The following is a 27,630-nucleotide window of genomic DNA, read 5'->3' on the forward strand; positions in this document are numbered from 1 at the left end:
TAAATTATTACCATATTCATGTTTGCATGGTACACTGTAAATACTGTGGAGTACCGTATACTTTTATTCAGCAAGGACACATTAAATTGATCAAAAGTGGCAGTAAAGACATTTATAAGAATTGATTTTGTTCTTTTGAAAATTCTGTCATCATTTAGTCACCCTCAAGTTGTTCCAAACCTGTATGAAATTCTTTCATCCGCTGAACACTAAAGAAGATATTATAAGATATTTTGAAGAAAACGGGTTACCAAACAGGCCTCATTGACTTCCATAGTATAGGGGGAAAAAATACCATGGAAGTCAATGAGGCCCACTGACCCATTCTTCAACATCTCTTCTTTTGTGTTCAGTTTTGTGTTGGGGTGAACTATCCCTTTAAATGGTTGTAATTCAAAAATGCTTTGTAATGTAAAATGCTCTTTTTAAAGAAGATGCTCAGCAGATTATTGCTGAAGTGAAAGCACTTAAAAATCTGTAAACCAAATGTAAATTTTACACATGGTCTATATTTTACAAAATGTAAAAATTTTACATTTTGTAAAATTTTACAAAATATAAAATAAAAGCCATATGTCTAACCAAGTTGTGTACCAAATTTGAATTTGATATCACAAAAATTGAAGTTCCTATGAGATTTTATTTTAAAAATAAAAATAGCCACCGGGTGTCACCCACATTCCACTGAATTTTTTTTTTATGTGTTATCCTCTAGCAAATGAATACATTTCTGTCCAAATATTACTTCTATCGCAAAACAGTCACCAAATATGGAACTTTGTGTCTCAGACCTTTCCAACCATAGGTGTTTTGTCAAGATTAGAAAAGTTTTGATTTGAATATGAAGCATGACACCGGCCACTAGGGGGAGCCCGCTAAAAGGAATTTAAGTACCGTTTCCATGGTAAGGCAAAATGTTTTCAAAGAACAAATACTGAGGGTGTAAGCTGTCGAATGATATCTAATTTATGATGATTATTAAAATATATGATATGACAAAAAGGCAATAAAAAAGAGCGCCAAGCAGCCCTAGCGGGGCACTGACAGTTAAAGGGTTAAAATAGAAAACTTGTTATATTATATATAACATTATATATATATATATATATAATATTTCTGAATATACTGTATTTTTGATCAAACAAATGCAGCCTCAAACTTTTAAACGGTAAAGTACTTGGACAGAAATGTAATCCTTTGCCTTTATAATTGTTGTGATAGTGATTAATTTGTTATGTAGTGAATGATATTGTTTCCTCTTTATTCTTTGCATTGGCACGGTCTAGTCACTGTATGGTCAAATCTGTGTAGACATGGTGGACCGCTTCGCCGATCCTCATATGAGCATCAGTTACTCGCTCTCAAACACTGTAAAGGCTGCCGATGAGGTTCGATCCTTCATAGCATGACCTCTGCGTGGCTTGTTTGTTTTTTTGGAGTTAATGCCAGGCTAGCTGTTTCTCTGATGTGCTGACACATCCTGCAGTAGAAGAGCCCAACCCAAAGCGTTACATCCTAGTGATGGGTGGAGGCCAAGACCTGGAACAGGATCTATTTAGCATGTATCCTGATATCACAGACAGCAAGCTTGCGTGCATGTGCGCCTGTGGGTATATGACTGCATACCGGATTTTATGGGTTTGTGTGTTTTTGCTGCACAGACATTATGTCTGCCACTCACAAATACAAGCTATATTTTACAATCCTTAATATGACATGTCGGGGGTTTTCTATGTGTGAAGTTTTGCATTGCAGTCACCTGTGTTGAAGCCATCTACTTCCTTTTCAGTGTTAGATAAGCATGAAGCATTGAACACACCCAATTTATTCTTTCAGCTAGCTTAAATGTTTGTTTATTTTAAGGTATCCTTTACAACTGAGAAAGTGTGTTCAGCCACTGGATATCCTAGTGACAGTTAGCCGACATCAACATGACAATGTGCATGACAAGAACAAGAAGCACATTGCTGATTTAATTCCATTTACTTGTGTTTATGAGACTTGATTTGTCACTTTAGTGTTTTTTAATGAAGGATTGATTACCAATATCAGCAGCACTGTTATAGCCGAATAGAGTCAAAATAAATAATTAAATTAAATGTATCAAATCGTGTAAAAATGTATCTCCTTTTATTGGAAAATTTAAATTTGATCAGACTTTGGTAATTGCCTTAATCTTTTAAACTGAGAAGACAGTGATCAAACTACATTTTATAAAAATCAAGTTTATTTTGATTTGGCAAGTTTATAATATATTGCATCAGCATATGAGTCAAATTGGATGACTACAGGGACTCATCTACTTTAAAAGTTCATCTATTGCCCAAAAATCAGACTAGAATAGAAAATTATTGAAAATATTCAAACCAGGAATGTCAGAATCTGTTTTTTGTGCGGATTGTCAGTCAAAAGTAACACATGTTTAGCGATATTTATTAACCTGGCAAAGTTTAATTTACAATATGTTTTCTTTAGCATGCAGTGTGAAGTAGGGCTGCACGATTTGGGGAAAATATCTAATTGCGATTATTTATATATTAATATGACTAATAATTATTATGATTATTATTATTATTGCTAAATAAAAATATTTAACAAAATAAGAAATATTACTATATTAACTATTTAAGAATAAATATAACAATATTATAATACTACTACTACTAATAATATTTATATTTTACAGAACTTATTTTACAAAAAAACTGCTGGGTTACCTGTTAATATGCAGACAGCCTATGACTAAAAATCATTAGAAAGGTCTAAGGATTTATTGTAAAATTATTATTATAAAATCTGTTTTTTATCTGTGATATCAATTTCTTAAAGTCTATGTTTTTAATATGAAATATGAGCCTCTTATACATCCACTGTGGGGAAAAAAACTCCTGTATATTTAAGAAAAACATGGATTGTCATTTATTTAGAGAGAAGTATTATTTTTCTAATTTGTTTCCAAAAAGTTTCATTCATACTGAAAGCCAGAGGGTGCCCTCGAGCAGAAACTCAACATTTGCCTCAGAGAAGTAATAGTTTTCAGTAGGGATGGGCGATAGCACTTATTTTGTTTTCGATACGATGCCGATACTTTCAAGGCCAGTATCACCAATATCGATACCGATACTTCTAAATGGAACTTTTTCATTATTACATTTATTAAATTATTAAAATTACTAAGCAGGGCTCGACATTAACGCTTGTCCGGGACAAGTGGATTTTTTGAAGGGGCAAGTGAAAAATAATTTTACTTGCCGGACGGACAAGTAGCCTGATAAAACGTCATTAACAAAAATAACTAGGGAATCACCCAAATGCAAGAATGATTCTGCATTCATTACTGTAATTGGCGATCGTCAGTGAATGATAATATATAACGTTGATGTATAATGAACTGACGGTAACGTTGCACTGTTGACGCTCGCACAGCCTCTCGAGGAGAAATCGAAACAAATGTGTACCGGAGTTTATTTATATTTATAATATGATACAGTTGCAACACATTCCCAAGAGTGCTGTTTTCCTGAATAACATGACGACTGAAAATGACACTGATTTCATATGACAGCTCCATAAACAATTATTAACATTAAGTCACTTACATTTTAGGTGCAATATTGAGTGTTTTTGTTCTATTTCAGCAGCGAAAATAGTTCCAAAAGATCACAGCAGAACGCGTGTCACAGCAACAGCGTGTTAGTGAATGATTCAGAATTTTGAATGAATCGATAGAATCAAAGATTCAATGAACTATTCGTAAACGACTGCCTCATTCTTGAATGAATCAGCATTTGCCACCTACTGGTGGTTTAGTTTCATCTTTCCAGCATTTCTTATTTGTATATTTAAAACGATCTCATAACATTATTTAATGCAGTTGTCATTTTTCAGTGTAAATTATTTAATTTGACTGGTAACAGCCAGTGTCGTCTTCTAATTTAATTGATTGATCCAATTTAAGAATATAAAAGGAAATCTGAATCAGCCTATATTTAATAAGATTAGGGGGAAAATGCCCTTTATAAAAGGTAAAAATATCACAAATATGCATATGTCAAAGCTGATTGAACACTGGTGAGAATATTACTTCAGAATAAATGTTATTTACAACACACACACACAAAAAAATATTTTTTTTTCCGGACAAGCACATTTTTTACTCGGACAAGTGGATGACGGATTTACTTGTCCGAAGGACAAGCACGTGAACATGCTTAATGTCGAGCCCTGCTAAAAGTAAAATGGGTAAAGATACTCACTTAACATTATATTTGAAAGGTATTTTAACATTCAATACGCCTTAATTGCAACTTATTTTTGTTTACACATGAAATATGTTTACTTCTAGTGGTAACCATGGAAATTTACAAATACTAGTTGAACTGTAGTAAAAAATAAACCATGGTTCATTTTCACCATGGTGGAGATATAAAACACTGCCAGTGACAGGACATTGCACCCATAAAATGCAACCTTTTTATTCTGACATGATTTATATTAACATTAGTTACAGAATAGAACATGATCAATATCAATATCAACATATGTTTTTTGTCTTCTGATGAGTATTGTTCTGGGCTGCGTTTCCAAAAGCATCAATGGTTTCTTATGATAGTTTTGGGAAACGCAGCTCTGTTTGAATACAGTGTAAGCCGCGAGCGAACGTTCTCTCTGTGATTGACTGGTTCTGTCTTGCAGCATTTGAGTGCGTTCGTTCAGATCATGGTTCAGATGAGCAGGAAAATAATCCTGTTACACAACTAGTATTCGGTAAGGTAGGTTATTCGTATTGTATGCATTAAATAATCTAAAAAAAAAAAAAAAATTACTGGTAAAAAAAACAAAACCTTAGTATCGATATTTTTGTCTGAATATCGCTACATTTCGATGCTCGCATCAATATCGATATATCGATATTTCATATCTATATATCGATATTTCATATCGATATGCCCATCCCTAGTTTTCAGGAAATCCCTATGGGAAATCCCTAACATGAAGCTGTTGGCTGAATAAAAGGAAGATAGAAACGCTTTGACTGATTAAATATGAAGACAATAAACGACTGCATCAAGATATAATGTATTTGAGTTCTTCAAGCCTTCTCTGGTATTTTCATAATAATAAAGCAGTGCTGATTGACAGAGACTTTATCACTGTATAGAATACTATAGAATAATACATTGTCTGCCTCATTCTGTGATAAGAAGCCATATATCAGCTCACAAACACTCGACTGACAAAATGAAGTGTTAAAACATGTTATTAAACGTATTTTGTTGGACAACAGGTTTATTAACACTTCACATTACTAGTTTGTGAAGATATTTGACACATGTTGCTTTTTTCACGCTGGGCATTTATTTATTTAATTAAAATCACAGCCTTTGCGCAATCGCACAAGCCAAATCGCGATCGCGGTTCGATTTCGATTAATCGTGCAGCCCACTCAGTGCCCTGATCATTACGATTCAGTTTCAGTGAGCGAGGAACACATTTATATTTGCATGCGTTATGTATTATGTACGTTATCATCTGACAGACAGCACGTCGAAGCCACTCAGGCCGTCGTTTTCTACCTCTTCTCGGAAAGCAGCGACACATTCAAAACATCCGGTAGTGTGTGTTTTCCAGGAAATGCGTGACTCGCTGCGTAACGTGCGTAAGGGGTAAACTATGATTGATTTTTGGGTAATTATAAAGCATGCTGGAAATGCTTTTTGCCTAGTTCGTTATGCATATTTTATGGAATTAAGTTTATTCCGTGGCTTAAATAAATGACGTTACTCAGAGACTGACTTTGACAGAGACTTTGACTTATCAAAAATGTTACATTCAGGCAGCTGTCGCAAATTCAATGACTTTTAAAAGTCATATATAGTTTTTATTTTTTATTTTTATTTTTTTTTACGAGAAAAGGAATGTTTTTGTTGTTTTTAGTGTCTTTTTATAAAATTTTTTTTATTCAATTTCAGATCCTGGTGTAAATAATACTGTTGTTCCATTATTACCCTGTAGCAGATTTTGACTCAAAAACAAAATGTCAATATCGGGACACAGTGCAGTTAGTTATTTCATTTAGTTTTGCTCTGCCAATGAAAGTATGTTGTGAATCATAAAATTGTAATATTTTTTTAGCGAACACTGACAATTGGAGTGGGACAAATGGAGGAAGGTGCTGTTTGATTAAATAAACCACTTGTCAAATCAGAACTGTTTTATAATTTTAATTAAAGTAAACGTTAATATTGGTTTGTAAAAGTGATATTTCTTTAGAAGGAGATTTTCAGAAGATTTTCATTTTTTGAGCTAGTATAACATATCTTTAAGTTGTAATTAATCTATTTTCATTAGATTTAGCATTTTGCTGCAGATTTCAAATGCATTACGTTAATTGCAGTGTTATATATCTGGCTTTTTGAGACTTTTTGAGTTTTTTTGAGTCTTTTTGTCATTTTTCATGGCCAATATCTATGCAAGCCTGGCAATAATAAAAACTTTAGCGCTGCTTTGTGTCAAATCCACAATTTACCAACAGCGGTGTCATTGGATTATAAATAAACATATGAGTTTAGTATTTTTTTGTGTGAATTTTGAGTAAATGGTGTGCAAATTTGAATCTCTTAAAATCTCTTATTTGCCATGATTCAATATTGAAATATAGCTATATAGCAAATTGTATCAGTCATAGACCACATTACTCTTTAGATATCAATATCGGCCATTGAATATATGGTTGCTAGACTTTCTGATTGTTTTCATAGAGGCATGAACTGCAAATCAAGGGTGAATGCACATCTCTGACCCCAAATTGAATTTCACGCCAGTGAGACGTGTTTCTCTTGCGTCTGTTTCCCTGCTGATTTTATTTGTCTGACGTAGTTTGGGATAAGCTGACTGCTGTAGGCTGGGTCGTGTTATTATAACTGAGATGGTGGATTGTTTTCTTGCATGGGTAAACTGTCCTTTTGCAGTCTAAATTCAAAGCATACACACCAAGTCCATCATAACAAACACGCTAAGTTCCCTATGGAGTTGAATTGGCCTTCCCTACAAGAGCAGAAATGGGTCTACAGTCTCAACAAGCTTTGTTCTTAGCAGGTGGATCGACCTTTGACACAACCCGTCACGCCCCCCTCCCCCTGTGCAGGCCGTCCGGGCAGGAAACGTGCTGTTTGGTCCCATCAGCTCGGCTCTGTTTACGCCGGTACAGTGTGGTCCTCCTCGGCTTTTCCGACAGCCACCCACCCTGATATCACGTCTCACTCCCTCTCCGCCGTGCTTGGCTTCACGGAGAGAAGGAGGCACGTTGGCGACCCCTTTGCGGCTTCCTTGTGGGTCCCATTGAAGTTCAAAATCCCTAGAATGTAGTGCCGTGTGGCCGAACAGGCTTGTCTGCTCCCTAAGTGGGTGGTCCACGAGTGACAGAGGGATTCCTCAGGGCTCTGTCCTCCTCTTTTGTGTCTCTGTGTTGGTTTAAGGAATAGACCTAGGATGGGCACTGCTTAACTGTGGAAGCCTGGTTACTGTGATCTGAAACCAAACAAACCTAGTAGAAAGGCCAACGCACTCACAAACATACAAAGACTCAAGCTATAAAACCCAACGAGAGGTTGGCATCTCTTGAAAGGTTCTCGAAATGAGGAATTTTTGTGGATGTTTGGGTCAATCTTATGAAAACATGTCCAGGTCATATTTCACTTACAAATAAAAAGATAAAATAAGAAATGATATTTTGCATGAAGACCACTAGAACCTCATAGTGACAAATCCTATACCAAAATGCATTTAAAATAGATTTATTTCATACTAAGTATAATACAAACCCATTAACATATTTACTGACATATCGCTTGAGACTAAAGTTTAATATAATTAAACTTTATTTGGAATACTTCTTTATTGTACAATGCACAGTTCTTAATATTAAGCCTAAAATGTGTTTTAATATCACTATTATTAAGGATCTGTATAATATCAGTCTTTAAATGCAAGAATTAGTTGTTCCAGTATAATTATATCAATTTAGTATACAAAAAGTAAAATTGTAGGGTTTATAAATATGTAAATGTATTTGTAGTATACTTAGCATAACATAAATGCATTTCAAAATACATTTCGGTATAATAATATAATATAATAATATATTTTCACTAGGGTCGTTATTGCATTGTGACTTTTTTGTTACAATTAAGCAAGTTTTCTTTCCAAATTCTCTCTAATATAATAGAAGTAAACATTTTATTTATTCATTTATTTATTTATTTACTTATTTATTCTTTCACAATTGTCATTCTCATTACATTCTCATCTTAGTATAGTAAATAGTATAGTAAAAATGGCTATTAATGTTATTAATGTAAAAAATATTTTTTTATTTAAATCAGCATAATTTGTTATATAACAATCATACTGTAAAAATACTTGACAGATTTAATAATGTCAGTTTAGTTTTGTTACAGTTTGGGAGAAAATGTGCTGAGCTGTCATTTACAATGTCAGAAAGCAAAAGTATTAATGTCATGAAAATGTGTCATTTTATTTATTCCAAACTTATTTTCTTATTTGATTTTTTTCTTCTTAAATAATCTATTTTCTTAACTTTTACTTTTGATTTTGGGGAGAATTATGACATCTCAAATCTCAAATGAGATTCTTCCATTGGTGTGTGTGTTTCAATTTTATACATTCCCTTCAATATCGTTTCTCTCTTGCTTTACTTACATGTCAAAACAGTCTTATAAATCTGTTATAAAAAAATCTCTATAGAAATTTACAGTTACGTTTTTGCTGAATGTGAATTTTGATATGAAGATTGTCAGGCTTATTTGAATTGATATAATCTGTGGTACTCAGTAAGTAAGTGTTTTGGCCACTGATTTTACGAATTTATGATTATGAAATCATCTAATTGTGTTCCAGTTAGTATCACAGGGGCTCTGATCCTGTGCTGATTTCAGACTGACGCTCGTATGATGCTAACGCTCCTACCACCCAGTTGCGAGCAGGATTCCAGACGACCTAGTGATGGCCCATGAAGCAGAGAGGAAAACAAACAAGGCTTACTTTGCTGTGAACCACAGATGCTTGGGAACTGTTTGAACAGGGAGCAATTTAAACGGTCACTCCTGTGGCCTATGTTCAAACATCAAGTGGTAATGACGACGGAGTGCCTGGTCCTGTTGCCCTGGCCTCCCCTCGGCTTTTCAACACATTCACGCGCTCAAAGGAGGCCGGCCGAACAATGACGGGCCACTTTCACAGACTGGCATTTTACTGCTTTTTTACGCACTTGTGTTTTGGGAATGTTTGGACAAACCTGCAACAACCAGAATACTCAGTGGGCGTACATGATTGGCACTTGAGCTAGAGAAGTTATTAAGTGAGCGGGAACAGTGAATTGAAATTCTTTGGCCTGTCATTAAAGGGAGAGTTCCCCCAAAAATGAAAATTCTGTTATCATTTACTCACCCTCAAGTTGTTCCAAAACTGTATGAATTTATTTCTTCTACAGAACACAATAGAAGATATTTTGAAGAATATGGGTAACCAAACAGTCAACCCATTCTCACTCCCAAGGCGTCAAAATCTGAAGCATGGTCCAGTGCCTTCCGTGTCAAAATGAAGACGCTAAAGGTACCCGTAGACGTCACTATAACGACGTATAGGGTACTCCCATTTGATTTCAGCTGTTTGCCATTGCGTCAGATCAAGATGCATTTAATTCTTTGCATTTGTTAAAGTAGACATTATTTTATTAATATGTAAAGGCTACTTTTATATTTTGGAGCAACTAACAACCACTCCTACCCTAAACCTACCCACTTCTAAACTATATAAAACACATAACACGCAAATAAAATACAGTCACAGGCATTTATTGCAAAAAACTAACCAAAACGGTATAAAAGTATTAAGTCATGTTGCATTCCAAGTCTTCTGAAGTCATACGATATCTTTAGGTAAAGAACAGAGTTGGTCTTAATGGTTTAATCGCTGAAATGATTATCCAACCCACCGGTCCGTGAACACACTCATTCATATCTCATTCAAATGATACACCCGATTCTTTAGCATGACACAATTGGCCAAGACACACGAGAGCCAATGACATTTTACAATCAAAGCTGACATAATGACACAATTGGTCACGAGACACACGAGAGCCAATGCAATTTCACTATGAAAGCCGACGTAACATTTCTTCGGGCTGCAATTTGTGAAATTTGAATGTGTGCATGATCTTCGGCGAATGGAGACGCTGATCGCTTTTGGGGATTTTCTTCACACAAAACAATCGTTTGGCATCGGAACACTTGGAACATTTGTACTTTTTGAATAAATTGTGCCTGCAGTCGTATCTGCCTGTTATATCCTGTGTTTTATATCATATAATACACAAATGGGTAGGTTTAGGGATGGGATGTGGTTGGGTTACATGTTTAAACCATGTCATGCCATGCCATGTCTAAATGGCGTAAATAATATAAATGTCAATAAAATTATGCTGGCTGTGGCTGATTAAATTGAGAATCACACTCCAACATGTCATAATGGCAAAATCATAACCCAATAGTTTCATCATGACGATGACATTCCCATGCCCAACGCGTCTGTGTATGACGGCAAAGGTTTCTCATTGAAATCAATTGAGCACCCTACGCGCCGAAAAATGGCGCCTAGGGGTACCTTTAGCATCTTCATTTAGACGTGGAAGGCACTTGACCATGCTTCAGATTTTGGCGCCTTGGGAGTGAGAACGGGTTGATGGGTCCATAGTGGGAAAAAATACTCTGGAAGTCAATAGGCCCCATCAACTGTTTCTTCAAAAAATCTTCTTTTGTGTTCAGCAGAAGAAAAAAAATTTGGTCACACTTTAGTTTAGGGTCCAACTCTGACTGTTAACTAACTATTAACTATGATTTTTGCCTCAATACACTCCTAATTACTGCTTATTAATAGTTAGTAAGATAGTTGTTAAGTTTAACAACTTTATTGGGTAGAATTAGGGATGTTGAATATGTGCTTTATAAGTACTAATAAACAGCCAATATCCTAGTAATATACTAATAAGCAACTAGTTAATAGTGAGAATTGTATCCTAAAGTAAAGTGTTAATAGAAATTCATACAGGTTTGGTACAACTTGAGGATGAGTTAATGATAACACAATTTTCATTTTTGGTTGAACTATCCCTTTAAAAGACTTAAAAAAAAAATGGCATTGCTCCTGTATACTCTCTCGCAGATTTCCACAGAATTCTGAAGCCCGTCATTTACATAATTCTATATTTCTTGCATGTTTATCTGTTCATTATTTAGTCAAATTTGATAATGTTATCAGCTGCTAATAAGGGAACTCTGTATAGAATAACTCTAATATAGAACTCTGACTAATTTTCCCTCGAGATCAGCATAGAAAAGGTCAAAAATACAGATTCATGTGGGCCTAGCCGTGGGTTAGTGAAGCATAGGCCTCTTTGTGCTAAGTTCTTAATAACTTGTTCGTTCTTTAGAGAAGAGCATCATTGGCGTAAATTTGATCTAAGCACATGTACGTGAGCATGTATTCGAGAAGAGACAGTCATGTGATTCCTCTATTGTACATCAGCTGCTCTGTAAATATTTGCAGTGATGTACATCCCTGAACACACAATACCTCCCACAAGCCTCTCCGCATGTGTCCCACAGTAGCACCGATGTCGCCCAAGTGCCTGCGATATCCCAATGTCACTCATTTATATGAACTTTTGTTTGTTCCCCGATGTTCTCCAGTTAGAAAAGAACCCTGGAATGTCCTGGAGTGTTTTCTCACTTCAGTCTCCCGCTGTTTAAAGCCGGTTTGTTTGAAGGACAGGTCGAAACCGTGAGCATCACTCATCCTTAAGGGTGAAAAAAAGAGAAAGGCTGTGTTTGGCTTTGACGCTTCTGCATTGCCAAAAGTTCAGCTTTGCAGTTCGTGTTGGAGAAAGGATTTCCTGAACAAAGGAAGATGTGTTTGTTGAGGATCCTTGCACCACTAGCTATGTGTGTGTTTTAGCGCCGGGCGCTGAGGTGACATGCTCAGCAATCACGGCGGATTTTGTAGCCCTTTCAATGTTGCTTTGAAAAAGCAGGGTTAAATTTTGACTTAAAATGAAAGTTTTTTTCCATTGATGGACGCTTAGGGAAATTATGGGAATATTTGTTATGTCATTAGAAGGATAGAAGAATCTTAGAGTAGTTTATTGCCTTTTTTTCTCCTTCTCCTTCTCCTTAGCCAAAACAGCCAGTTACTACAGTTATTTTTATACTGTGATAAATTAATACATCGATGAATTGATCTCCTGCAAACAATCTAAGAAACTTTCAGAATATGTTTAAAGTAGCTAAAAATAGCCAATATGGGCTTTTTAATGGCCATGATTAGTTACATATTGAAGGTTAACATTTACGTATCATCTAAGCGGATACGATCATCGCTGATATGATAACGATACAACTTAAATATTTATCCATCTGACCGGTTTATCAGCTCATATTATTATAATATTTTGGTGGATATATGTTAACAAGGTAAATGAAAGGCCTTGATTGTAAAAGAGCTACAATTCTATGTCTCCAGATGCCATTATGCATCATTTTGAGTTGAAAATATTGATGTAAAAAATGTCACTAGTTAATTTTTTATTTATTTATTTTTTTACAGTAAATGTAGATATAGATGATGCCACTGATTCTTGAGATAAGGGACAAAACATGTCCCAAACCCAAAAGAATATCAACACGTAGAATGCTTAAAAAGTTACATCTAAGGGAAATTTGTATACTCAGGACATTCATTGCTTATACTTTTAAATCATTTATTTAGAATCATTTTAAAATCACTCGCTATACTTGGAAACACTGTCCTCAGGTCATAATGTAAAACTGCCAAACAAAGTGTTTAAAAATGCAACAAATTAAGAAACACACAGTTACATTAAAAGGTGGAGATCTTTAAGATTTCAAACAATACAAAAAGTAAATATGGAATTATAGTGCCGATAAAAATAATTCAGGCAGTGTCATGGCAAGCTGCCTTCACATGCTCTCGGAATTATCGTAAATACGAGTTTCCTAGGTAAACATTGCACATGAACGCCCTCACATTTTGAAACTTGAATGCAATGAGCTCGTAATCACGACTTCAGAAGTCAGAATTATCAAATTTCTGATAGCACGGGAAGGCAGCATAACTCTGAGAGCATTAACTATTTCCTGCTCATTGTGCATCTCAACAATATTGATGTCTCTGTGGTCACAGCCTTAACATGTCAACTCAAACCAAAAATTGAATCAGACATCAGACATTTTTTTTACTAGTGGGTGCAAGACACTACAGTTAATTTATGTAAGTGAGGATAGCAAAATAAAGTGAACTGTGACATATTATACCCAAAAAGTCTTCATACAGCGGACTACCATTAAAATTGATGATAAATTGGGACCAAAATTATTCAGACACTTAGACTTGACCATGTTTTGCCTAAGTGTTTTTTCTTTAATTGTTAATGCGACCTTTTACACCCCAGACTGAACAAAACAAAGCATTGCTTGGTCATTGGTTGACCTAAATTGGTATTATCTAATTGTGTACTTAAATTTAACAGCTGATTGGTTGGTTGTAATCCATTACATACACTTTCTATCAGTTATCTGCCATCATCAAGATGAATTTGTTCTGACACCGTTGAACTCTGAGTTCTTGTCATATTACCATTTTCTAAACTATAGTGAATAAACTGTAATGTGAGAATGTTGAAGGTGTCTGAATACATTTTGGTTTGACTTTAATTATTTATAATAATTTTATAACAAAGTTAACACAATTTTAAACTGGTGGTTTCTATCAATCACACAAAAACACAAATGAAAACACATTAACCTCTATTTCACAATCTGTGTTTATACCATTTATTTAGCCAGTGCTGTTATTCATAGCAATTGTATTCATTCTCATCTGTCCATTTTTATGGGAGAATGTCTCTACGTAGAAAGATAATGAGTCGAAACTTGCGCAGCTTTCGGTAGAAACGACACAGAGTCGAGAAGACGAAACACTTGGCCGGAATGTTTTTCATAAGACAGCTGACCTTGAGTTGACTCTTTCCCTGAGCCCCACCTCTCCTGTGTGGCGTCTCTTCCATGAGTAATAACAGTCTCATGGCTGGTGACGCCACCTTGCACTAGTTTCACAATCTTTCTTGCCACAATAAGGCTTTGTTTTCTTGTACCCAAGTTAAAATGCTTTTGTGTGAAAGGAATGCAGTTGAAGTATTTTCTTTTGATCGACGCATGAGCAAGGGTGGTGACAGATGAAATGATTATTTTTACCATGACACTTTGAACGCCTTAACAGGAAATACATCAGGAAAGTAAACATTTTGAATTTCAAAGAATTATTGTGGGGAAACAGTTAAAACGTGAATTGAGTTGCCTTTTTGTGCTCCAGAACTGTGAGTGTGTAACAGTGTTAGAAATACGAGCGAACCCTTCCTTTGCTCGCGTACCGACTGCATTAAGCTCATCCTTAAATAACTCTGTTCTCCCTCCCAAATGTTAGCCAATGCAAATCTCAGCTTAGTCGATATTTACACAGCCAATTTTGAGGTTACATTCAGCAGATGAATTATCCAATCGCTGGAATATTCACTCTTGACATCGAATTGTAGAATTGAAATAAAATGTGCTGTTTGTCTAAGTGCTTACAAATACAGACCTTTTAAAATGAATTTTTGATGAATAACTGTGACAACCTTACTTTGTCAGCAAATCAATCTTTTGGAAGCTGCAAAATTTGCTCCATGCAGGTGGATTGAAACGAATCATTTTCTGCATGAAAGTATTGGCCTAAAACTAATGTTTAAGAGAAGTTTTGGTACAAATATGTGACCCTGGACCACAAAACCAGTCATAAGTCGCACAGGTATATTTGTGGCAATAGCCAACAATACATTGTATAGGTCAAAATGATCCATTTTTCTTTTATGCCAAGAATCATTAGGATATTAAGTAAAGATAATGTTACATGAAGATATTTTGTAAAATGTCTACCGTATATATGTCAAAAAAATATTAGTAGTAGTAATATGCATTTCTAAGTACTTAATTTGGACAACTGTAAAGGCCGTTTTCTCAATATTTAGACTTTTTTTTTGCTCCCTCAGATTCCATATTTTTAAATAGTTGTATCTCTGCCAAAAATGGTCCTATCCTAACAAACCATACATCAATGGAAAGCTTATTTATACTTTCTGATGATGTATACATCTCATCTCTTGAGCCTTATGACTGGTTTTGTGGTCCAAGGTCACATTTTTAATCCTACACTGAGTTTAGTGAAGCCCTGAACTTTTGCTTGTTTTGAATTTAAGAATAAATTAAGAGGTTATTGGTGTTGGTTATTAATACAAAACCAGCATTCTGTGGTCTGAATGGGTGATTGAGGTTGGAGGTCAAGGGTCAGTTCATGAATCTAAAGCAAGACGTTCAATCTCCACTATTTACAAATTTGACACGAATAACACAACTTTGATTTCATGGTGTATGTGCTATAATACTGTATTTTAAATTATGAAACATTTATAATTAGGGGTGTGATACACTGAACGAGACAACATTTTTTAACACTTTAAAAAAAATCTTCAATGATGGAATATATGACTGGAAAATATGCAAAACTCTGCCGGTGCATTTTAAAATGTTTTAAGTAACTAATCGTCTTGTAATGAATGTCTTTTCAGTTCTACTTTCTGAGTATAAATTATCATATGTAGTAAAAGACATATTAAATCGCAAGACCGCTTTTCACCTCAAAGAGGAACAACATCTTGTTTTAATATCGTATTTTCTAGGTGTATCTTAAGCAATGGTTGCATATAGTATTTGTGTGACGCCTTGATGCTAAGCTGAATTGTTTTTGGCGTGAATCATATCGCTCATGTCATAATAACTTATAATTGACAGGATCAAACACACAATACAGAGCATTCAGGGTTTATCCTATTGCACATCTTGGGGGGCATTTGCCTGATTTTATTCATTCTAAAGCAGCGCTGTTTAAAGGCAGTTGTGGGGTGGGGGATGCGCTTTCTTTATTCCTAGCATGGCTCACGCTTCTCTCGCACCCAAATTAGCTGGATATGGAGAAATTGAGGCACTCATCCTGGCAGATTTGGAGGGTCATTTCTCCTCCCCCGTTAATGCAGGAGGATCAGTGAATCACGGCCTGATAGACGCCGCCGAGGACGGATCCATCAGAGAGATCTGAGATGCTAGTGCTAGCTCATTCCCACAGGCTCAATTCAATTATCACTGCGTCTGCTCTGAGAATGAGCTTTACGCCCGTAAGACGCGCGGTCCTGCTTCGCAGATCCCACTCTCCCTGCTAGACGTCTCCATCATCTAAGAAACATAAGGCCTACCTGGAGAATTTTCAAGTAATGCAAGGAATTATGCTTCCATTGGAGAGACTATGTAATTATAGACCTTTAATAAAGTGACATTGATGAGCCTGGAGGATTTGTGTTACTCTATGTTGATTAGTTCATATTTTAACTAACCTCCTGGCGATAGATTGTTCTGAGGAAATGGTTTTACAAAACTATTCTGTACATATCTCAAGTAAAATCTGGAGGGCTTGACAAAGTCTCACTGTTGACAGTGGTTGATTTGGAGCTCCAACTAAGATGTTTTGTTTTTGTCGCTGAAGGTGATGCAACTGAATACAAGTAACCTAGGACACAATCTTTTTGATTTATAGCCCATTTGAGTGGGTTTGTTTGCTGAAGGTCCAACAAGCGCAGTCTAAACCCCCTCAAGTTTTATCTTTGATCAGGATTGGTTAATCATCAACTTGAGATAATCAATATTTTAGGTTAAGAGTTCTACAAGTTGAGAATTGAGTATTTTTTCTTTTTGGATTTCAGCTTTCAGAATTTGAAAGTTGTTTTTTTGTCCAGAGTTTATTTGTGCCACAGATGTTGAATAGCCCAACTTTGCTCTCAGCATCCAGCATGTGCACTTGAAGAATCATTAACTTTTATTTGTACTTTGTGAATTGTCAGTATGTAGTTATAGTTTGTATAGTATCTTGGATTCAAAGATTGACACCCTGCAAATAGATAAATGGATATTTTATTAATTTATTATTATATATTTTATTTTATTTTTTGGGGGGGGGGGCACTTTACAATAAGGTTCCATTAGTTAATGTTAGTTAATGCATTAACTAACAATGAATTATACATTTATTACAGTGTATTAATAATAAAAAAATATACAAAATCATTTAGAAAACTGTTAAAAAAATTATCAAAAGCTAACTAAGATTATTAAATGATTTATAAGTATTTTTCATTGTTAGTTCATGCTAACTATCATTAAAAAATGTTAACAAATGGAACCTTACTGTGAAATGTTACCATTTTTTTATTTTATATGTTTTTCCTTATACAGTGTGGTTCAGAACCACATTGAAAAGCTGCCATTTAAGATCTTATTTTTAATAAAGAAACAATAAAGACGTAAAATAATTGCGTTTATGTGCACATCGAGTGAACATGCATAATACAAAGACATTTCTTAAAATCATAGACATTTCAATTCAACTTTTCACCCAAATGTTTATGCTGATTTATGCTTTTTTGAGACCATTGTCAATATTGGCCTCAGACATTTGAATCCCATTTTATGTCTTTTTAATGTTTAACCTTTTCATCTTTTTAAAATGAAGTTGTTTTATTGTCATTCCCATTTATTCAGCTGCAGATATTTGAGTCAGAACAGAACAGTTTTCACTAATCAGCATTAACAGTGGGAAAATGGAAAATAAACGCCAGCCTTTCAGTGTGATAGGATCAGCCTACAGTACATGTAACTGATTGACAAAAACAGTTTTTATTTGTTAATATCTGTCAGCGAGTCAAAATCTTTTGATCCGGGAAAAGTCAAGACCATTCAAAGCTTCACGACAGCCCGTGACAATCAAATTACACGGCGGGGTGCTCCCAGGTGCTTGTGCGCACCTCCCCATATAAAAGAGCCTGTTTATCCATATCAAATCAGTTCATGTCTGCCTTTTTCATGCTGTACAATTAAACCTGCTTTAAGACTCTCTCCACATTAATGTCCGTATCAAAATTCATAAAGAATCAGTAAGACGAGAATCCTGAGCTCGTAGATTCACAGGGATTTCGCATGAAGCCCGTTTAATCAGGATAACACTGTTATTAATATTCATAAAGTCAGCTGGAATACAAATGACAGCCTGAAGAATCTGGAAACTTTTTGCGGAGGAAATGCATTAAATGCAGCTTAAAAAATTAATGGAATTTAGTTTATATTAGAGGGAAACGCCAAACCCCCCTCATCGAGCGATTGAAATTGGGCTTAGACATTTCTTTTTGAAGAATTCCATCTTTGACAGACATCAAAGGCATTTTCAATGAATGCGACGCATGAATGGTCATTTAAAAGGATTTAAAGACATTACACTGCAATAATTGTACATGAATAATAAGTAACCCACCGAGGCAATTAGCTTAAAGTCTACAAGACAGGAAAATGAAGATCACTGAGCGACAGCAAAGGACAAATTGAAATGAGAAAAGTTTGAAGGAAGGATAAAGTGGCTTTAAGTGGCAAATGCTGTTTTGTAAGATTTGAGCCTTTTTTTTTACATTTGATGCGTGCTTCTAACCTATTAATGTTTCTTTATTTACTCATGTTTTATCCCTGGTGAAGGAATATTGATGAAATATTCAACGTTATCTGAAGGAAATGATAATCTTCTTTTGTATCTTTTCTACGTTTCTAGAGAGTTGACAGATATGTTTTTAAACTACTCTAGTGGGCACCAAGGCATAGACTTTCACATTTTCACCTTGTATTTGACACACACACAAACACATACATACACGTGTTTTTGTGTGTTATGAGAAAACTTTCTGCATTTTTACATTTTCAAAAAACATAATTTAGTCTGAATCAGAAGCTGTTTTCCTCATGGGGACCAAAAAATGTCCCCTCACAGACAAGGATTTTAGATATTGCCATCTTTGCCATTTTGTCTCCATAACGTAGGGTTTACCTGGATCACACACACACGTTTCCATGCTTTATGGGGTCTTTTTATACTGTATATTCTATCCCTCAACCCTAACCCTCACAGAAAACTTTCTGCATTATTACATTAAAAAAAAACATTTGGTTAGGGATGCACCGATATGAACATTTTGACAGATACCGATAACCGATAATTCTTTATATTTGAAGGCTTATAACCGATATATTGGCCAATAAATATAAATCCACATTTTTATCTAATTTTTGAGAGCCTGATTACAAAAACAAAAGTCTCACCATTAAGCCATGACCCAAGCACACAATTATAATGTTCTCATTATAATTTGATGTAGCTTGATGCACGTGTTGCACCTTAACTGTATTTTTCCTTTTTTCAAGTGATTTCAGTCATATTTCAAGCAATTAAAAACCATCATCATGGTGAACATCTGAGTCTCAGCTGAAGGAAATAATACATTATTTATCGGCTTTAACATATCGCGCCACATTTTCTTATCGGGCCAATAACGATAACATTAAAAATGAACAAATATCGGCCAATACCAATATGGTGGCAGATATATCGGGCATATATCTGCACGTTTTCCTCATGGGGACCTATACATTTCCATTTTCATATATCATTTTCTTAAGCTGAATTCTTTATTTATCTTTGCATCACGAAATAGAATTGTTAAAATAATCTTCCTCAATAAGCACGCCCTATGTCTGCCATTGGTCGCCCTAAAATGTATTTATTTTTTGTTCCTGGATTATTTTAGCATTCAGAAAATCACAATGATTCAGTCAGTACTGTAGTCTAGATTTGACTGCTTTTAACTGTTTAACTATCAAGTTTGTGATTTTTATTTATTTTTTGAGCTTGCTGAAATAGCATTTTTATTCAGAAGCATATGGTTTGATTTGAATCAGCTCCTCATCTAGCTCTAGTGCCACTGTTTGTACACAATGGCTGGTTATTGGCTTCATTGTAGCATGTTACACTCTGCAAGATTTGGCGTGAATGTAGTTTTCGGCACTGCCCTGTGAGCACCAAGGCTAATAGCTCATTAATCCATCATGAAACTCCTGCAGATTATGTAGAAAATGTAGATGCGATGCTAATTCACCATCTGGAGCGGCAGCCGCAAAGAAACAGGCCTCCTATTGCACTCGGCACAATTCAAACTTTCATTAAGCCAGAACGAGCTCTTCCCTGTTTTTCAATATCGGATTATTGGATAGTATCAGTTTCATTAAGTTTCTTGGGGGTGATTCTCTCTGGAAACGGTGTCAATCAATGAATCGGTCCAAATTTATTTGGTAAAGCGCTCTTTTCGGAGAACTGTTTAACGCGCCTCGCCGAAAATTACGCGAACATCAAAAGGTCAGGTTTGTATGCTTTGTGTTGTTTTTTTCCCCTCTCTGTCTTTTCCAAAGCTGCTTTCTCTTGTTAGTGTTAAAGGATTACCAGGCGTCTTAGCCATACCTACTATCTTTAGTCTTTCTTCATCCTCGTCCTCCTCTCTTTCTCTGTGAAAGTGCGGTGCGCGGGGCCAGCTCCCGCTCAGAGTCTATCACTGAGATTAATGGAGCCCTGTGGTGTTTGGCACAAAAAGCCAGTTGTCCGTTCACGCCTGACTGTGTCTGAGCTGAATAGCGTGTGAGCGGTGTGAGCTGTGTGTGCTGGCTTACAGCGCGGGGATAACGTTCCACTGGCATCTGCCCCAGGGGTCACCCCCACCCGCCTCGCGCACAACCTCCCAAGAGCACTCACTTTTTATGTCTTCTTAGCTCTCTTCTGCCAACTTTCTCTCAGGCTGTCCGTCATCCCCTATATCGTTTTCATGACCTTTGTTGCCTTTCCCAAGAAACTGATCGTTTTTTGTTCTGCGCTATACCATCTTTTAAGGGCCCGGGAATTAAAAATAGCTGGATTTTTGGATTTCAGTCCGTGTCTTTGCTAGTGTACTCTTAAACGCTGATAAAGTAAACCTTTTGCAGTGCACTCTAAGACAAAAGGTTCGATGGGGTTCTATATAGAACCCAAGGGTTCTTCACTCAATTTTAAAGAACCCTTTATGCCAAAAAGGTTCTGTATAAGGAGAAATGTCTTAAATGATTACATAATAAATTCATGTCTTATTTTCGTGTGATTTTGAAGTATGTTTACGAGCTGCTTAATTCATACAATTTAATTAAACTTAATTTATCAAAACTAAATCCATAAAATGACCCCATGAAAAGAGTGGCAGTGTTTTTCTTCCTGGAAAACAGACCAAAAATGTACGTTTTTGCCCAAGCTACTTTCAATATAGTAAGTAGCAAATCAACTAAAGCCTGATGGCTATTTAAAAAAGTATAATTCGATATGTTGTGCCTCCATTTCTTGTTCAACAGTTTGGGGTTGGTACTATTTTTGAAAGAAGCATCTTATTTATTTGATCAACAATACAGTAATATTGTGAAATATTATTACCATTTAAAATAACAGTTTTCTATTTGAATATCTTTTAAAGTGTAATTTATTTCTGTGATGGCAAAGCTGAATTTTCAGCATTATTACTCCAGTGTCACATGATCCTTCAGAAATCATTCTGATGGCGATTCGCTGCTCAAGAAACATTTCTTGTTATTATCAATGTTTAAAAACGTTATTTTTGTGGAAACTGTGATACATTCATTTTTCAGTACTCTTTGATGAATAGAAAGTTCAAAAGAGCAGCATTTATTAGAAATCGAAATCCTTTGTAACAGTATAAAAATCTTTAATGTCACTTTTGATCAATTTAATGTGTCCTTGCTGAATAAAATTATGAATTTCTTTCTTTCTTTTTTTTGAAGGTAGTGTACATCAAAACAAGAAGCAAAAACAGTGTCCCTCAAGTGATTTCCTAACGTCTTTTAGTAAAACATGAGAGCAGTTCAGCACAGAAAGTTTTGATCCAGAAATTCTAAAGATCTTTCCAAGCCAAGGATGCACGATTCCAACTGAAAATATTAGTTAATTTTTACATTTTTGCATTTTCTTAAGAAAAATGGTTCTAAACAGTGCCAAATTAGGGTTATTTGGCTTGTAACAATAGCAGAACCCTGCTAAATAGAACTCTTTTTATAAGGTTCTATAAAGAACCATGCTTTAAAAGTGCTATATAGGACCTATATAGAGGATCTTTATCAGCTTGGTCTTATGTGGCCTTTATTTGGGTTTTACTTAAAAAAATAAATAAAAAAAAATGCATGTTTTGTCAGTTAGGTACTTTTATTTTGTATTGACATTGCAAATTGTAGCAAATACAACAGTGCCCTAACAACAGTTAGCTGAGTACATTAATAAAAAACAGTTGACATTGAACATGATATGTGTAATGAAGACCAAGTCCCAGTGAAATATCTTAATCCTCTATGATGTCCATCATTATGTGTGTATTCTGTGTGGCAGTTTCTCTCTGCATTGCAGGTGATGAGGATGTGGCATGTGACAGCATCTGAAATAGGCCTACACAATTGAGTTTAGAGTTGCAGTGCGTCTTTTCCAGTTGCTTATGCTGTCAAATCGATTAATTGCGATTTAATAGATCCAAAATAAAAGTTTGTGTTTTCATCATAACACATATATTATGTATACTCAAGCTTTTATTTTAGATGCGATTAATCGATTTGACAGCACTAGCAGAAACATTTGTTTATGAGGGCCAAAATTAGCAAAGTAAATGCGACAGTAGGCGAGCCCTTTACAACGTTAAGAAGAAAAAGTATTTTTTTTTTTTAATCTAACAATATGGATCATAAATGTAATATCTCTGTTATTTAGTGGAAAAGAGAAGATAAGTATCCTTACCTGAGCAGAGCTGCTCACATATGTTCTGTTAAACTAAAAAGAGCAAAAGACATGATTGGTAGGAAAACAGTTACAATTTGAAATGTATAGACATTTTAAGATATAAATAATTTACCTGTTGAGAGTGTGTTGGCTGAGCACCAGAAAATCAATAATGAGGTGACTTTGACACTTTTGACAAAAACCAAAAGGCGGGAATAAAGAACCCTAAACTTTAACACAAATAACCATTTTAGTATATAAAGGGTTCATACCATTCTAAAAAATACTACATGTAAAGAACCTTTAAAGAACAATCATTTTTAGAGTGTGTAATAAAATATGAAATGTCAGGGGTTTTTTTGTTGGTAGGTTATGTTAAGCTTTAAAATGTTGCTTTAGCTAAAAATGGCTCTTTTTTGGGGGGGTTGTTCCTAGTGGTGTGGGACGTTGGAACACTTTAGAATAAATTTGTTAGAGGTTTTCCCTACCTCTTCCACAAAGTGGAAGGAAACACAATAACACGAGTGGAACATTCTGCGTTTTCTGGGTTCACTCCGACTGTTTCTTGAAGATGCCCTGCGCTCATTTGGTTTGTAAATGTGACGCCACAAAGCACCTACGGTTGACAGAAGTGAAAGTGTTTACGTCTGTAAGCCCCCGGTGTGTGTGATGTGTTAAGTTCTTGTCTCAGACGCTCCACCACTAGAGGGTAGCTCTCCACCACGGCTCCAGGCGAGCAACAGGCTCTGCCGTTTGAATGTCAGCGTTCCTGCTAATTGCCTCCTGTCTGTTTGTTGCTTGCTTATGAATTAGCTTCCGTTCACGGAACTAAATTATCCACCATTATTTAATTACACCTGAGTAGATGACGCTTTAATTGGCGGTTCCGGGCTAGGATCTGATATGGCTTGAGCTGTATTAAATGGCTGTTTACTTTTCTGATAGCTAAAAGCATTAAAACGATTGCATGGTGGGATTACGCTGTGTTAATTGCCCGCGTTCATTAGTCCTCCATAAACTGCGAGGTAAAGCACTGGTACACAGTGGATGAGATAAAGACAAAGTCTTAAAGCATAATTTCACGCGGCAAATTAAAAGCCACCTGCCTTGTTTTGCTGCCTCTACTCCAGAGGTTATTAAAGATTGCTCTCCACCAAGCACCTCGAGATCATATTGACAGGCTGTAATTAATACTAACCTTTCTAAGTCTAATGGAAAAGAAGTGAGCTCGAGCCTGTGATGAAAAGCATTTTTTTTTTTTCAGCAGTGAAATTAATCATATCCCTTCTATATATTTCCAGCTAATCCTAAAGTCAATGAAGAACTGAAACAAAGGCTGCCGTCCCCTGTAAAGCACCATTGTTCAGAGACCACACCACAACTTGGGTAAAGATGCCTTCCTCGGCTCATTTTACAGTGTTTGTCAATGGCTTTCTTCCACATGTTACAATTAAGGATGATTTTTAATATGTGCGAAATGTTTATCAGTGTACATTGCAGGCGATGATTACACGCTGTAATATCTTTGCAGAGATGTGTTTTCTAAATCCAAAACGGTGTTACAATATTTAAAAATCGGCTGCTAGTTTAGTTTGTTCATCTTTAGTGCAATGCAAATGCAAATTGATTACAGGTGCAATGTTTGCAAGTTTATTGTGCATTGAGAGATTGTATGTTCATTATTTTGAAGTAATTCCGTACTGAATTGACTCTTGTATTCAAGTTATTATTCATGACTGTTTTTGCAGAAGTATAAAAGAGTTAACCCAGTCCTTTTTGGGTCCGACCACTTGAAGGTCTTTGATATTTGCTTCATGTCCTAGCTTTACTCAGCGCTTTGAAACAAAACATGCAGGTCCTTCAAAGCAGTGCCATTGATGTACAGTTTGTCAATATCCTGTACCTGTCTTCACCAGAGCGTCGCACAGTGCACTTCTGGTAGAGCAAAAAAAAAGTGTGTTGATTTTTATACATTTGTTTTGCATATTCATCTGTTTTCAGATCCTCTTTAGGAGAAACTACCTCAGCTATATCCCAAAGTGAGAGTTTATCAAAAGCCCTGGAAGAAAAACTACAACTACAAGGTAATACATTATAAATATATAATTGCAATCCAAGTCATAGCAAAAATATCACATTATAAGACTCTTTGTAAATGCCAATATCTTGCCTCATTTGTTAGATATTAGTATTATAACCATTTCCTGGCAGATTGTGTCTGTTTTCACGATTAAAGACTTGTTTTGCAAGCTTCCCATTGCTTAAATGCTCTATAGAATGCGTTAACTGTTTAAATGTTATTTATTTATTTATCCACGTAAACATTTATTTACATTATTCCATAATGCCGGGCTGCTGCATAATAACTCTAGCTGGGCCATAACGCTGTGGAAGAGCCACTGTTTAGATAGACTGGTTGGAATGACAATGAGAGATAAACAGAATATTTACCAACCCTTCACCAGACGCTCCTGATATGCAAATTTATTCTGCCTCACTGCTCAAATATACATTTGGGCTGTTGGTGAAACACTTCAATCTTTTTGCAGGCGGTTAATCAGCTTGTGTTTGATTATTAGCGACAGACATTAGTAAGATGGCACGAGACTGTTGGAAGTTGTATTCTTTTATGAGGAGTGAATGGAGCAAATGGCCGTACAAATATTCTCTCCTCCTGTCTGGTCATTTGTTTTTGCCCCATTTATCACGTAAAATGTATTTTCATGGTCTCGTGCAGCATTCCGGATTGAACTGTGGGTACTTTTTAAATTGTATTTAACTGAATTTGAATTGAGGTAGCAAGCAGGATGCAGAATTTTAAATGTGCATTTAAGGAAGTATAATAAAAAAACATATTCACTGTTTTTAAATCAGCGTTAATTGATTTTTAATTGTTTATTTATTTGAATTTCCTGTTGTGGTTCTTTAATTGATAATATATATAAACATTTAATATTCATTATACATTTGCGCACATATATATATATATATATATATATATATATATATATATATATATATATATATATATATATATATATATATATATATATATATATATATATAATATATATATATATATAAAAACAAAAACTTTTATTTTAGATGCAATTAATCGCGATTAATCAATTTAACAGCACTAATTATTACATTTAATATTTTTATATTTATTTTATGGACCAATATGGAAAAATGTTGAATTACCCAGAATGCTCCAATTTAGTCTTTAAAATGGAGCCAAAAATCAAAACATCCAAGATCTCTCCCGATTTGATGTTATGTTGGACAAATGTAGGACTGTATTGTTTCAGTAAATTCCAATCGAATTTCAAATTCGGTAAATTCCTCTTCCCGTCATTCCAGTTCAAATTCCAATTCAACTTCATGTGGCCGATTCGATTCAAATTCACACTTGTGAATCGAAAGGGAGCCAATTCTTCAGTTCTGAATTTGCTCTTAGTGTTGGATTTAAAACGAGAGTCCTTTCTCACTTGGTTCCCATAGGAAATGGGCCTTTACTTTGCACGCTTAGATTAAAAGCCCCGCTCACCCCATTTGTGAGGGAAATGGCGCTTTAAACACACATTCTCAGGGGCAGTTACCTTTGTGAGAGACACCCAGAGAGGGAGATAAAATTAAAGAAGTAACCCAGGTTAGGGAACAATGTATCCAAAAGTCGCATATTTGCAGTGTGACAAAGGGCTCCTATAAGTGTGTTTGGCGTTATTATTCATGGTTTGAATTTGGTGTTTGCACGGGTGAGTCTTACGGGGAATACTAATAACTGTCTCCAGCAATCCTGAGAGCAGAGCCCTAGCAACAAAGCCATGAGGCAGACCTCCCTGATCTCGACTTCAAAACCTGACCTTTCGCTAAATAATTGTGGCGGCTAAGCTGGAGCTTTTTGGACATCGTGGTCGCAAGACTCGAGCATCACAACGCATTTATTAACGCAGAATGATTTCCCCTTTTTTGATGCTTTTGATTTAATCGCTCCGTGTTTGAGTTTTGCTCAATTTGAATTGCATTGATGTTGAGCTGATTTATGTATATTTTATAATCGCAGGACAGCCACACTGCTTTTTTTGTGTAGCACTTGACCCTGCGCATGCACTTAGCATTACTATCTGTTTAATTTGCTTGTAGAGGTAAAAGCTGAAGTGTGTAATTTTTTTTCCATACTATAATGAAACCGTTTTGGCTTTGTGGCGTTATCAAAACATTGTTCTGTTTGTTGGCCAGCCCAACCCAGCAACACTGACTCAACCAATGGTGTGAGTTTCGGGGCTGTTTGGCAGACCAATGGCAGACACGGTCCAGGAAACCTGTCTGAAAGACATTATTTGTACCTAATGTACTCTACTTCTCACGTTACTATTTCATTTGTCGTATCTTTCAAGTCTATATCTTGACCAGTTTTGCCATCACAAATTTGTACTAGTTCAAAAATGTCTCTGATACAAGGACCGTTGCTCTTCAGTTTTGATCACAAACAATCCGGGGTACATACAGCTTTCCCTGAGGAGCAGAGCGCGTCTTCAGAAAAGCTGCCAGAGAGACAGGCCTCTGTGTTTGCCTCTCTGCCTGCATCTCTGGCCCTGAGCGCTACAGAAACATTGACAGAAGACCTCGTTTCCCCCTCCTGCCAGTCACTCGGCATGGATCGCCACATTCCCTCGTGAAAGACGGCCAGACCTAGTTTCCTTTTCAGAGAGCTGACGCAAA

The 27,630-nt window shown here is 35.7% G+C and overlaps 1 protein-coding gene across 2 annotated transcripts in view; it reads left to right on the plus strand.

The window, feature by feature from the left end:
• The window catches only part of mipol1 (mirror-image polydactyly 1), a 146,341-nt gene that overhangs the window by 27,601 nt on the left and 91,110 nt on the right, over positions 1-27,630 (plus strand). For both annotated transcript variants that reach the window (XM_079832306.1, XM_079832307.1), the window contains exons 3-4: positions 24,207-24,291; positions 24,907-24,989. In XM_079832306.1, the coding sequence (XP_079688432.1) occupies positions 24,207-24,291; positions 24,907-24,989 (168 nt within the window). The remainder of the gene's footprint in view (positions 1-24,206; positions 24,292-24,906; positions 24,990-27,630) is intronic.

Source organism: Gobio gobio (assembly GCF_949357685.1).
Source record: "Gobio gobio genome assembly, chromosome: 13".
NCBI classification, from domain to species: Eukaryota; Metazoa; Chordata; class Actinopteri; order Cypriniformes; family Gobionidae; genus Gobio; species Gobio gobio.